Source organism: Leucoraja erinacea, chromosome 3 (genome assembly GCF_028641065.1).
Source record: "Leucoraja erinacea ecotype New England chromosome 3, Leri_hhj_1, whole genome shotgun sequence".
NCBI lineage: Eukaryota > Metazoa > Chordata > Chondrichthyes > Rajiformes > Rajidae > Leucoraja > Leucoraja erinaceus.
The window spans coordinates 12101358-12114568 of NC_073379.1; the positions used below are offsets into that span (position 1 = coordinate 12101358).

Consider the following 13211-nt stretch of genomic DNA (forward strand, 5'->3'; position numbering starts at 1 on the left):
CCCTAGCTTTATTGATTTATCTAAGTATGGATCTATAACACAGTTGAAATCTCCCCCCATTATTATATTTTGAAAATTATGCTCTGCGATTAAATCTATTATTTTCCTAAAAAATTGTGGGTTATCAAAATTAGGCGCGTAAATATTTATCATAGTTAATGGTGTATTGTAAATTTCTCCTGTGACTATAACATATCTTCCCTCTTTATCAGATATGGAATTCTTTAATTTAAAAGGTATGCCCTTCCGAATTATAATGGCCGTGCCTCTTGCTTTAGAGGTGAATGAGGAGTAATAGGTTTGACCTATCCAATTTGCCCTTAATCTGATCTGAGTTTGTTGTTTCAAATGTGTCTCTTGTAGGAAAGCAATATCCATATTTAATGATTTTAATTGTGCCAGAATTTTACCTCTTTTAATTGGCTCATTCGCACCTCTGATGTTCCAACTACAGAAGGTGAGACCTCCGATATTTATTCGACTATTATCTTGCATTGGCTATTATTACCAGACTGTATGATTCATGTGATGCAGCCAAGTACCTCAGAATCCCGAATCCAGAGTTGTCCTTCATAATTTCTACAGTAGTTCTACATCTCCTGACACTATTAAACATAATTAAGGGAAAGAGAAAAACATAAAATAAAGTGTACATAAAAATGATTGAGTCATACAACACATAATTGTGAATAAACAAAAAAAGTGAACAGTTTAAAATTGAATAAAATAAAAGGGAAGGTAGAAGATTTGGATTAAAATAAAAGTAATTATGGGTTAAAATACCTCGTCAAAAATTACACTTTTCATTTACCTGTATGTTAGTTAATTCATTATTAGTATTTAGTAATTAAAATATATGTCTAACCTCCCCCACCCTTCCTGCTATATAGTTAATCGTGTTAGTATAGGACATTACGCCTTTAACGTTGGTTGAGTTTATTGCGCGTAATTGGTTAATTAGTTAGTTAGTTATATGTGTAAATAATAGGTCATATAGTGTGGAACAGATGCCTCATATCATGGCCTTTTCAAAAGGAGACAGTCTCATAGTTCTCCGTGCTGAAGGGTCAATAGATATTTTCAAAACTGAGATTGTCAGGTTCTTGATTAGGAGGGTCGTATTCTGGGGAGAAGGCATGAGAATGGGGCTAAGAGGGGAAAAACTATATCAGCCAAGATTGAATGGCGGAGTAACCTTGGTGGACCGAATGGCCTAATTCAGCTCTTCTGAACTTATGACCGGGTTGGGACTGAAAATCTGTCTGAAAAAGACCTGACCCAAAACGTTGCCTATTCTCCAGAGATGCTGACTGACCGACTGAGTTACTCCAACAATTTGTGCCCCCTTTATTCTTAACGTCCCGAGCAGTGGACTAGAGGCTCAGCACGTTGCTGACACCTGTGGCCACTCTTCCACTCGCGAATATAAACTAAACTCAACTCTCCCTCTTTGCTTCCCTTACTACTTGCTGCCTATTCACTCTCTGCATTTCCACTCATTTTTATTTATTTCTTTCCTTTTTCACCCTCTTCACGTATACTGTCTCCTCTCTACATTCTCTCTATATCTCTCCCTCCATCCCTCTCTCCCTTCCTTCACCCCCCTCTCTCCATCTCTCTTTCTCTCTCTTTCCCTCTCTCCCCCTCATTCTCTCTCTTTTTCTCTTGCTCTCTCTCCCCCCCTCTCTCCCCTTCTCTCTCTCTTTATCTCTCTCTCTCTCTCTCTCTCTCTCTCTCTCCCCCTCTCTCTCTCTCTCCCCCTCTCTCCCTCTCTCTCTCCTCTCTCTCTCTCCCCTCTCTCTCTCGTTCTCTCTCTCCATCACTCTCCCCCTCTCTCTCTCTCTCTCTCCCCCTCTCTCTTTCCCTCTTCTCACTCCCTCTCTTCTCTCCTCTTTCTCTCTCTCCCCCGCTCTCTCTCTCTCTCTCTCTCTCTTCTCTCTCTCTCTCCCCTCACTCACTCTCTCTTTCTCTCCCTTCCTCTCTCTCTCTCTCTCTCTCTCTCTCTTTCTCTCTCCCCTTCTCTCCCTCACTTTTGACACTTCAGAGATACAGCGCGGAAACAGTCCATTTGGCCAAGCAAGACCATGCCAACCAGTGACCAGCCCGTGCACGGCTCGGTGAAGTTTTGTGACTCAGTCGGCATCAGTGACGTGGCGATCTTGTGTGCTGTCTCGGTGAAGTCTGCTGTACGATTTTACTGGGTTGTATACAAGAACTAAGCCTTTCACTGTACCTCGGTACATGTGACAATGTGACAAGTATCATCCCACCATTGAATACAGCAGGGCTGGGGCCAGCGTCATTTGCATCCAAACAGAAGGTGTCCAGAAAGCCGTGGGGTATCTCCGTGGCGATGAGGAGCGAGCCGCGTGGTCGCCCTGGACAGGGGTAGGAGCCGGCGCAGGCCACCTCTCACCAGGATCCGTGCCCATCGCCCTTCTCCAGCCTCTACCGACTCGTCACCACCGCAGAGTAGATCACCTCTGAAACACAAGAAGCAAACGTTGGTGTAGATGGGCACAGTGGCATGGGAGTGGAGGAAGGGGCAGACCCTTACCACACACCCCCAGAATGGGAGCACACGGCAACAGGGCCAGGACTCGAGGGCCTGAGCTATAGGGAGGGGCTGGGCAGGCTAGGACTCTATTAGTTTAGTTTAGAGTGGAAACAGGCTCTTCGGCCCACTGTTGGCACCGACCAGCGATCCCCGCATGTTAATGCTATCCTACACACTCTAGGGAAACTTTTACTTTGAGACCAAGTCAATTAACCTACAAACCTGCGCGTCTTTGGAGTGTGGGAGGAAAGCAAAGATCCCGGGGAAATCCCACGCGGTCACGGGGAGAACGTGCAAACTCCATACAGAGATGATAAGGAGACCTGTATCCTCCTATCACTTATATGAACATTGACCTCTAATTTCCGGCAGTCTTTACTGTCTCCTCCCCTTCTTAGCTCTCCCTCTAGCCCTCTGGCTCCTCCTCTTCCTTTCTTCTTCCCGCCCCCCCCTCCCCCCTCCACCCTACATCAGTCTGAAGAAGGGTTTTGGCCCGAAACGTTGCCTATTTCCTTCGCTCCAAAGATGCTGCCTCACCCGCTGAGTTTCTCCAGCATTTTTATCTACCCTCCTATCACTTGCCAGGTTTTATCCCACCCCCATCTCTCTTCCAGCTTTCTCCCCTCTACTACAATCAGTCTGAAGAAGGGTCACGACCCGAAACGACACTCATCCATGGTCTCCAGAGATGCTGCCTGACCCGCTGAGTTACTCCAGCACTCTGTGAAACGTCACCTATCCATGTTCTCCAGTGGTGCTGTCAGACCCGCTGAGTTACTGCAAAACTTTGTGAACGGTCCTTCCATAGCCAGGGTTTTGTCCGATTCACCTCGACCCCATTGCGGACATTGGACTTTGTCTCTGGAACTGATGCGCTACAATGCTGAGAACTATATTCTGTACTCTGCATCTTATCACCCCCTCTCTTATCAGACTACTGGGCTCTACCTATTGTACTTGAGTTTGAGTTGGAACGGATTGTATTAACATGTGGTATATCTGATTTTCTGGATAGCAAGCAGCACAAAGTTTTTCTCGGTAGCTCAGGACACTTGACAATAATAAACCTAAATGTAAACATTCAAACCCGAAACGTCACCCATCTATGTTCTCCAGAGATAGACACAAAATGCTGAGGTAACTCATTGGGACAGGCAGCATCTCTGGAGGGACGGAATGGGTGACGTTTCGGGATGAAACCCTTCTTCAGGCGAAGATTCTGCCAGACCAGCTGAGTTTTTCAGATTTAGTATTAGCTTTAGAGAAACAGGCCCTTTGGCCCACCAAGCCTGCACCGACCAGCGATCACCCCGTACACTAACACTATCGTACACACACTAGGGACAATTAACCTACAGACATGTACACCTTTGGAGTGTGGGAGGAAATGGGAGCAGTTATCATGGGTGACTTTCATCTACATATAGATTGGGCCAACCAAATTGGTAGCAGCGCTGAGGAGGATTTTGTGGAATGTATACGGGATGGTTTTTTAAACCAATATGTAGAGGAACTGACTAGAGGGCAGGCCAATCTAGACTGGGTATTGTGTAATGAGGAAGGATTACTTAGCAATCTTGTTGTGCAAAGGCCCCTTGGGCAACAGTGACCATAACATGGTGAAATTCTGCATTAGGATGGAGTGTGACACAGTTAATTCAGAGACTATGGCCCTGAACTTGAATAATAGAGACTTTGATGGTATGAGATGGGAATTGGCTAGGATAGACGGGCAAATTATACTTAAAGGGTTGACGGTGGAGATGCAGTGGCAAAGATTTAAAGACCGCATGGATGAAGTCCAGAAACTGTGGACCAGTCAGCCTTATATCAGTAGTGGGGAAGATGCTGGAGTCGATTATTAAAGATGTTATAGCAGTGCATTTGGAAAGCAGTGACATGATCGGTCAAAGTCAGCATGGATTTATGAAGCAGATATCATGCTTGACTAATTTTCTACAATATTTTGAGGATATAACAAGTAGAATGGATAAGGGAGAGCCAGTGGATGTGGTGTATCTGGACTTTCAAAGAGCCTTTGACAAGGTCCCACACAAGAGATTAGTGTGCAAAATTAGAGCACATGATATTGGGGGTAGGCCAATGACATGGATAGAGAACTGGTTGGCAGACAGGAAGCAAAGAGTAGGAATTAACAGGTCCTTTTCAGAATGGCAGGCAGTGACTAGTGGGGTACCGTAAAGCTCAGTGCTGGGACCCCAGTTATTTACAATATATATTAACGATTTAGACGAGGGAATTAAATGTGACATCTCCAAGTTTGCTGATGACACAAAGCTGGGTGGCAGTGTGAGCTGCGAGGAGGATGCTATGAGGCTGCAGGGTGACTTGGATAGGGTGGGCGAGTGGGCAGATGCATGGCAAATGCAATATAATGTGGATAAATGTGAGGTTACCCACTTTGGTGGCAAAAACAGGAAGGCAGATTATTATCTGAATGGTGCCAGATTAATAGAAGGAGAGGTGCAACGAGACTTGGGTGTCCTTGTACATCAGTCACTGAAAGTAAGCATGCAGGTACAGTAGGCAGTGAAGAAAGCGAATGATGGCATGTGGGCCTTCATTGAGAGAGGATTTGAGTTTAGGAGCAAGGAGGTCCCACTGCAGTTGTACAGGACCCAGGTGAGACCGCACTTGGAGTATTGTGTGCAATTTTGGTCTCCTAATTTGAGGAAGGACATTCTTGCTATTGAGGCAATGCAGTTTAGGTTCACCAGGTTAATTCCTGGGATTGTGGGACAGACATACAGGTGCACAACCTTTTATCCGAAAGCCTTGGGACCAGACACTTTTCGTAATTCAGAATTTTTCGGCTTTCGGAATGGAAGATTTTTAGCGTAGATTTTAATGGCTGGCTCAGTGGTAGCGTACTCGGCTCGTATCCGCAAGGTCGCGAGTTTGCGCCTCGATCCCGGCAGTTACTCGATCGCGAGTTTGAGTCTTCAATGTAGTTTTTTCTTGCAGAATAGGAGAGAATAGGGAGGGTTAGGCTGGGATCATTCTCTGCGAGATGATCTTAGTGCGGGAGACAAGTGTAGGAGAGGTGTACTGACTGTGTGGGTAGAACTTTGGAAGTGATTGCCCACCATTCTCAAAAGCCGCTGTGTCTCCCCGTCCCTCCAACTCCAGAGGAATCCGCTCCCCGATGCAGAGGGGTGTAGGTGGGGTGAATCTGAAGGGAGCGACAATTTGCTGCTGCCCGCTGAGTTAAAAAGTTCCCACGCAGGACTCACGATACACAGCTGTCTGGAGCGTGTCACGTCATTTGAAGATAGACACAACATGCTGGAGTATGTTGTGTCTATCTCCAAACGTCTTGGCCCCGCCCTGGGGGTAGAAGTGGGGGCGGATCCGGTTCCACAATGGCCGTGAGCCCCAGGCCGAGTTCGGCGATCGCTTGCCTGCTTCTGCTCAAAATTGTCCCCTAGTGTAGGATAGTGTTAATGTGTGGGAATCGCTGGTCGGTGCGGACACGGTGGGCCGAAGGGCCTGTTTCCACGCTGTACCACGCTCTAAACTCAACTACTGTAATGTAGGAACAGAATCATTCTCACCTGAGTTTTCAGCTTCAGGTTTCTGCCCACCTGAAAGTGAAGGAGAATGTGCCATTAGTCAACCAGTCCAACTGTGAGGGATGTGGGAATTAGTGTTGGGAGCATGAGAAGAACAGATCGGGTAGATGCACAGAATCTCTTGCCCAGAGCAGGTGATTCAAGAACCATAGGACATAGGTTGAAGGTGATGGGGAAAGATTTAATAGGAATCTGAGGGGTAACTTTTTCACACACAGGGTGGTGGATGTATGGAAGAAGCTGCCAGAGGAGGTAGTTGAGGCTGGGACTATTGCAATGTTTAAGAAACAGTTAGACAGGTACATGGGTGTAGATTGGTGTCACTCATTTCATGAGTCATGCTTCTGGAGTGGGCTAGTTGGGCCCGTTTCCACGCTGTATCACTCAATGACTGTGAGTAAGGTGTGTACCTCCATCATCTGCCTGTGGCTTCTTCTCTTTCCCACTGTTGATGACAATGCTGGCGTACGTGCAGGATTCAGCCTGATCTGTAAATCACACGAGAATTACTCCTGCAAGTTACAGAGAGAGAGAGAGAGAGAGAGGCACATATACACGAGACAAAATGCTGGAGTAACTCAGCGGGTCAGGCAGCATCTCTGGAGAACATGGATAGGTGACGTTTCAGCTCTGGCCCCAACCCGAAACATCTGAAGAAGGCTCCCGAACCACGCACGCAGTCACAGGGAGAACGGGCAAACTCTGTGCAGACAGCACCCATAGTCAGGATGGAACCCGGGTCTCCGGCGCTGTGAGGATGCAACTCTACCGCTGTGCCACCGTGTGCTGCCCCTAAATAGCTTTGATCTCGAGAGAAGCTGCCTGAACAGCTGAGTTACTCCAGCACTAAGTATCTCTTTTTGTTAACCAGCATTTGGGACCCTTCTTGTAAGGAACTGATGCACTACAATGCTGAACCATATTCAATGGTGCTTTTATTGTTACATGTGTGAAGTGCTAACACGGTGAAATTCTTTACCTTACATACATTCCAGTAGAGTATTGCCTTGATGAGCAAATGTACAGGAACAGTGTACTGACCCCGCATGCGAGAGGCGCCATTTCCAGAGGCTACGCTCCAGTCCAGATGAGCAGTGCCTGTTCCAGGCGAGTCCCAGGCTGTTGTGGGCCTCCAGACATCTCCTTCCTTGGACAATCCAACCCTCTCCTCGCCCGCCCGCCCTTGTTCCCACAGTCGACCTCAAGGGATCTGCACTCTGTATCTTCCCCTTAGCTCTGCCTTGAGCTTGAACAGATTTTATTTACATTCTGGACTGCACGCAAAACGTAAGCTTTTCACCATACCTCGGTACACATGACAATAATAAACCTGAGCCTGAACCTTCAGTGGGATCTGACCGGAAACGTTACCCACCCCCGTTCTCCAGGATGACGCCTGACCCGCTGAGTTACTCCAGCACTTTGTGGGGTTTTTTTGTAAACCGGCATCTGCAGTTCCTTGTGCCAATACTTTACTCGATCTGATTGCTATTCCCGTGAATAAGTGAAATCTTGACACAGTCATTTATAGACACACAGTCAATCGATATGTTTAAGGTGGAGGTTTACTAGGTTCTTGATTAGGTTTGTTGGTAAGATTGTAAACTGTCCCTAGTGTGTAAGATAGTGCTAGCTTACAGCGTGATCACTGGTCGGCGGGAACTCAGAAGGCAAAGGGCCCGTTTCCACGCTGTATCTCTAAAGTCACAGTGGTGCAGTGGTAGAGTTGCTGCCTTACAGCGAATGCAGTGCAGGTGACCCGGGTTCGATCCCGACTACGGGTTCTGTCTGTACGGAGTTTGTACGTTCTCCCCGTGACCTGGGTGGCTTTTCTCCGAGATCTTTGGTTTTCGCACACACTCCAAAGACGTGCGGGTTTGTAGGTTAACTGGCCTGGTGTAAATGTCAAAATTGTCTTCCCAGTGTAGGATAGTGTTAATGTGTGGGGATCACTGGTCGGTGCGGACACGGTGGGCCGAAGGGCCTGTTTCCACGCTGTACCTCTAAACTCAACTACAGTAATGTAGGAACAGAATCTTTCTCACCTGAGTTTTCAGCTTCAAGTTTCTGCCCACCTGGAAGTGTAGGAGAATGTGCCATTAGTCAACCAGTCGAACTGTGAGGGATGTGGGAATTGGTGTTGGGAGCATGAGAGGAATAGATCGGGTAGATGCACAGAATCTCTTGCCCAGAGCAGGTGATTCAAGGACCATAGGACATAGGTTGAAGGTGAAAAGATTTAATAGGAATCTGAGGGGTAACCTTTTCACACACAGGGTGGTGGGTGTATGGAACGAGCTGCCAGAGGAGGCAATTGAGGCTGGGACTATTGCAATGTTTAAGAAACAGTTAGACAGGTACATGGGTGTAGATTGGTGTCACTCATTTCATGAGACATGCTTCTGTAGTTACGCCCACTAGCTTTTCAGTTATCACACTGCTTGCTGGATTCCTTTAGTGTAAGTTGAACTTGCAAGTGTGAAGTCATGCTTACTATGTAGTTACTAAAGTCTTTGGATCTTTATCTTGATGTGGGACCTGTTATTGTATGGTCATCACTCAACATGGTGTCAGAAGTGGGATTCAAACTCATTTTTTTGGACAGGTTTGGAGGGATATGGACCAAACATGGGCAGGTGGGACTAGTGTAGCTGGGACATGTTGGCCGGTTTAACTTGGAGGCAGGTAACACCATTTCTATTCCATTCATTGTACGGAGTTTGTACGTTGCAGGCTCGAAGGGCCGAATGGCCTCATCCTGCACCTATTTTCTATGTTTCTATTTTCTATACACCGCACTCCTCCCCCTTTTAAGTCAATTTCACCTACTTGCTCTTTATGTTCTGTATGTATATGCATTATGTATATGCTCTTTACAACATATAGATTAATACTCGTATTGCAAAATCGTATTCTTACATTCATCTTACAATACATCATCCAAACTGTAATAATCGTATCTAAACCAGCACATAATTGTTTTCATTCCACCCATCTTCCTTAAACCAGATACATTACCCCTAGCTTGATGTGTTATCATTTTCTGTTCTTTTATGTGTAAATTACGAACACTTTCTAATCGCTCTCGCTCCGCCTGTATCTCTGCTTCTTCCCTTTTAAATGTCCTAATCTAATTTGCAAATTTCTTCCTGTTACTGATATTCTGCATTTAATTTTCTGGTTCATGTATTTGCTTTGTTTTCCTCTTTGTAGGTGGGATCTGACCCATGGCTACAGGTTTTCCTTTTTTGGCAGCTTCCTCTGTTGTTCAATTTCCATTCACTGCGTATTTATCTAATTAGCATATGTGACGTCTTGTGCAAGTACGCATGCGTGCGGGAGACTCAAGGTGGCGTCCTGGAATAAAGAAGCTAGTTAGATTACTCCCGTGTCCGAGCCTTATTAAAATCTGTTCCAAGCACCCAAATACACAACAGTGTGTACCTTCATCATCCGTCTGTGGATTCTTCACTTTCCCACTGCTGTCTTTAATGCTGGCATACGTGCAGGATTCAGCCTGATCTGTAAAGCACATCAGAATTACTCCTTCAAGCTACAGAGAGAGAGAGGCATATATATACACACAAGACAAAGTGCTGGAGTAACTCAGTGGGTCAGGCATCATCTGTGGAGAACATGGATAGGTGATGTTTCACAGAGTGCTGGAGTAACTCAGCGGGTCAGGCAGCATCTGTGGAGAACATGGATAGGTGATGTTTTACAGAGTGCTGGAGTAACTCAGCGGGTGAGGCAGCATCTGTGGAGAACATGGATAGGTGACGTTTCAGCTCTGGCCCAAACCTGAAACATCTGAAGAAGGCTCCTGAACTAGGAGTCGATCATCTGGAAGGGCGATTTGGACGGCATAAAGGTGTCCGCTTGCACGAGGCTGAAGGGCTTGAATGAGCAGAGACAAAGATTGGACCCGTGGTGGTTAGGCATTCCATAGGGAGTTTGTTATTGTTGGAAAGAATAAAGAATAGTGATCTGGTGCTTGACTCAGTGTTTTACTGAACGAGACTAAAGGGGGTAAGCTTTAGGAGTATAATTACACACACGGAGAAAACCCACGCGGTCACGGGGAGAATGTACAAACTCGGTACAGACAGCATCTGTAGCCAGGATCGAACCCGGGTCTCTGGTGCTGTAAGGCAGCGACTCCAATGTTGCGCCACCGAGCCGCCCCAGTTATTCCAGCACTTTGTGTCTTTTATATTGCAAACTAGCATCTGCATTTCCTCGTGTGCAGTCCCGTACTGTCTCCACCCTCCATTTGCTACCTGTAGCCCTCCTGTAGGTTTTGGTCAGCTTGCTGCCCTGGGCAGGGTAGAAGGTGCTCGCTCAGTACCTGAATCACACTGCAGCTGTGCCCCTCGGCCAGTGTCATCCGGACTCGCAGCGCTCCTACAGAGAGAGGAACCAACATGAGGAAATTGCATCAAACGCCCAGGAAATCTCATGGCAACCCGCACATCGCAACTTCCTGCGCACACCACAGATCACGGAGGGTGATTGCCACCGAGAGTATATGAAATTTTATATGAAAAGATGGCCTGTTTCCGTGCTGTAATTGTTATATGGTTATATGGTTTCGACTTTATTGTAGACTTTAGACATACAGCGCGGAAACAGGCCCTTCGGCCCACCGAGTCCGTGCCGTACGCTAGCACTACCCTACACAGTAGGGACGGTTTACAATTTTACCTACCAATTAACCTAACAAACCCGTACACCTGTATGATGTACAATAATGAGAGGCATAGATAGGGTAGACAGTCAAAGCCTTTTTACCCAGTGTGGAAATGTGCAACGCTAGACTTTAGACTTTAGTTCAGTCACACAGCGTGGAAACAGGCCCTTCGGCCCAGCAAGTCAGCGCCGACCAGCGATCGTCAGTACACGAGCACTATCCTACCCGCACTACTAGGTACAATTTACAACGCAGAGAAGCCTATTATCCCACAAAGCTGCACATTTTTGGAGTGTGGGAGGAAACCGGAGCACCCGGAGAAAACCACGCGGTCACGAGGAGAACATACAAACTCCGTACAGACAGCACCCGTAGTCAGGATCGAACCCGGGTCTCTGGCGCTGTGAGGCAGCAACTCTACCCGCTGTGCCACCGTACCACCCCGCTTAGCCTTGGATTCATGTCCACACCTCTTACCCTTTTGAAAATCTGACTGATCCCATTACGGATGAAAACACTGCAGGAATAAAGAGATGAGAAAAGATTATGTTTAATGGCTGACATCCACATTGTATAAGTGTAGAATTATAAAGATTCATCAAAGTCACAGCCTAAAGGCAAATTCCAACCCGTCACCCACTCCCCCCCCCCCCCTCCCCCTCACCACCCACCCCCCCCCCCCCACCCCACCCCCCCCCCCCCTCCCCCCCCCCTCACCCCCCCCCCCCCACCCACCCCCCCTCCACCCCCACCCCCCCCCCCCCCCCCCCCCCCCCCCCCCCCCCCCCCCCCCCCCCCCCCCCCCCCCCCACCCCCCCCCCACACCCCCCCCCCCCCCACCCCCCCTCACCCCCCCCCCCCACCCCCCCACCCCCCACTCCCCATCCCCCACTCCCCCCTCCCCCCCCTCACCCACTCCCCCCCACCCACTCCCCCCCTTCACCCACTCCCCCCCTCACCCACTGCCCCCCCACCCACCCACTCCCCCCCTCACCCACTGCCCCCCCCACCCACTCTCCCCCCTCACTCACATCCCCCCCCTCACCCATCCCCTCCCCCCCCACCCCACTCCCCCCCCCCCCCACCCCCCCACCCTCTCCCCCACCCCCCCCCCCCCCCCCCCTCCACCCACTACTCCCCCCCCCATGTTTTTTCTCCTTCAGACCAGCTGGACTGACCACATTGCAGCTACGGCTATTGTTGAGCGTTTCAAGTGTAGTTTAGTTTACAGATACAGCGAGGAAACAGGCCCTTCGGCCCTCCGAGTCCACGCCGACCAGCGATCCCCGCATATTAACACTATCTTACACCCACTAGGGACAATTTTTACATTTACCAAGCCAATTAACCTACAAACCTGCACGTCTTTGGAGTGTGGGAGAAAACTGTAGATCTTGGAGAAAACCCACACAGGTCACGGGGAGAACGTAAAAACTCCGTACAGACAGCACCCGTAGTCAGGATCGAACCCGGGTCTCTGGAGCTGCATTCGCTGCAAGGCAGCAACTCTACCGCTGTGCCGCCCTGTTCTTAAGCATTGGCGTTACCAATAATCTGCTGTGTACCAGCAGAGTGAAGCCACAGCCAAGAAGGCACACCATTGCCCCTACTTTCTCAGGAGACTGAGACTCTTACTTCTACACATACACTGTACAGAGCATACATGTCGGGTTGCATCACAGCCTGGTTGTGGGAACAGCTCTGCCCAATTCCGCAGGAAATTGCAAAAAGTTGAAGATGTAGCCCAGTCCACCACACACACCAGACTCTGACACCTACACGTCACCGAGCAACATCATCTAGGAACTTTTTCATCTCGTTCTTTCCCATCTTCTTCCCGCTCCCGTCCGGCAGAAGGTACAGAAGCTTGAAAGCGCGCACCACCAGACTCAGGAACAGCTTCTTCCCCTCTGTTATCAGGCTTCTGAACGGTCCTTCCATAAGCTAGGGTGCTGTCCGATTCACCTCTACCCCATTGCGGACATTGGACTTTGTCTCTGGAACTGATGCGCTACAATGCTGAGAACTATATTCTGCACTCTGTATCTTATCCCCCCATCTCGTATCAGACTATTGGATGTTTCTCTCACAAGTTAATGGGCCTGTCCAACTTAGGCGATATTTCAGGCGACTGCCAGCGACTAGTACAATGGAATTCACTGAAGTCAACACCGGCGACAACCTATGACAGTCTAAATTGTCGCTGAAAAATTTTCAACATGTTGAAAATGTTTTGACAGTCGCCCATAGTCGCCTAAAAAATCGCCTAAGTGGGACATGCCCATAAGGATACTGACCCAATCCCCCAACCTACCTCATTATGTACCATGCGCTTTTTCTCTGAAAATTTAACACGATAACATATATTCAT

At 48.2% G+C, this 13211-nt stretch overlaps 1 protein-coding gene across 3 annotated transcripts in view; it reads right to left on the reverse strand.

The window, feature by feature from the left end:
* Window positions 1-1964: 1964 nt before the first annotated feature.
* LOC129695285 (uncharacterized) overlaps window positions 1965-13211 on the reverse strand; it is a 36019-nt gene continuing 24772 nt past the window's right edge. Inside the window, exons 5-11 of one of the 3 annotated variants that reach the window (XM_055632087.1) lie at window positions 11318-11357; window positions 10499-10554; window positions 9595-9672; window positions 8196-8225; window positions 6561-6638; window positions 6133-6162; window positions 1965-2483 (exon numbers count right to left, since the gene is read on the reverse strand). In XM_055632087.1, the coding sequence (XP_055488062.1) occupies window positions 2449-2483; window positions 6133-6162; window positions 6561-6638; window positions 8196-8225; window positions 9595-9672; window positions 10499-10554; window positions 11318-11357 (347 nt within the window). In that variant the 3' untranslated portion in view covers window positions 1965-2448. The remainder of the gene's footprint in view (window positions 2484-6132; window positions 6163-6560; window positions 6639-8195; window positions 8226-9594; window positions 9673-10498; window positions 10555-11317; window positions 11358-13211) is intronic. The other 2 variants (XM_055632088.1, XM_055632090.1) reach the window with 2 other exon arrangements.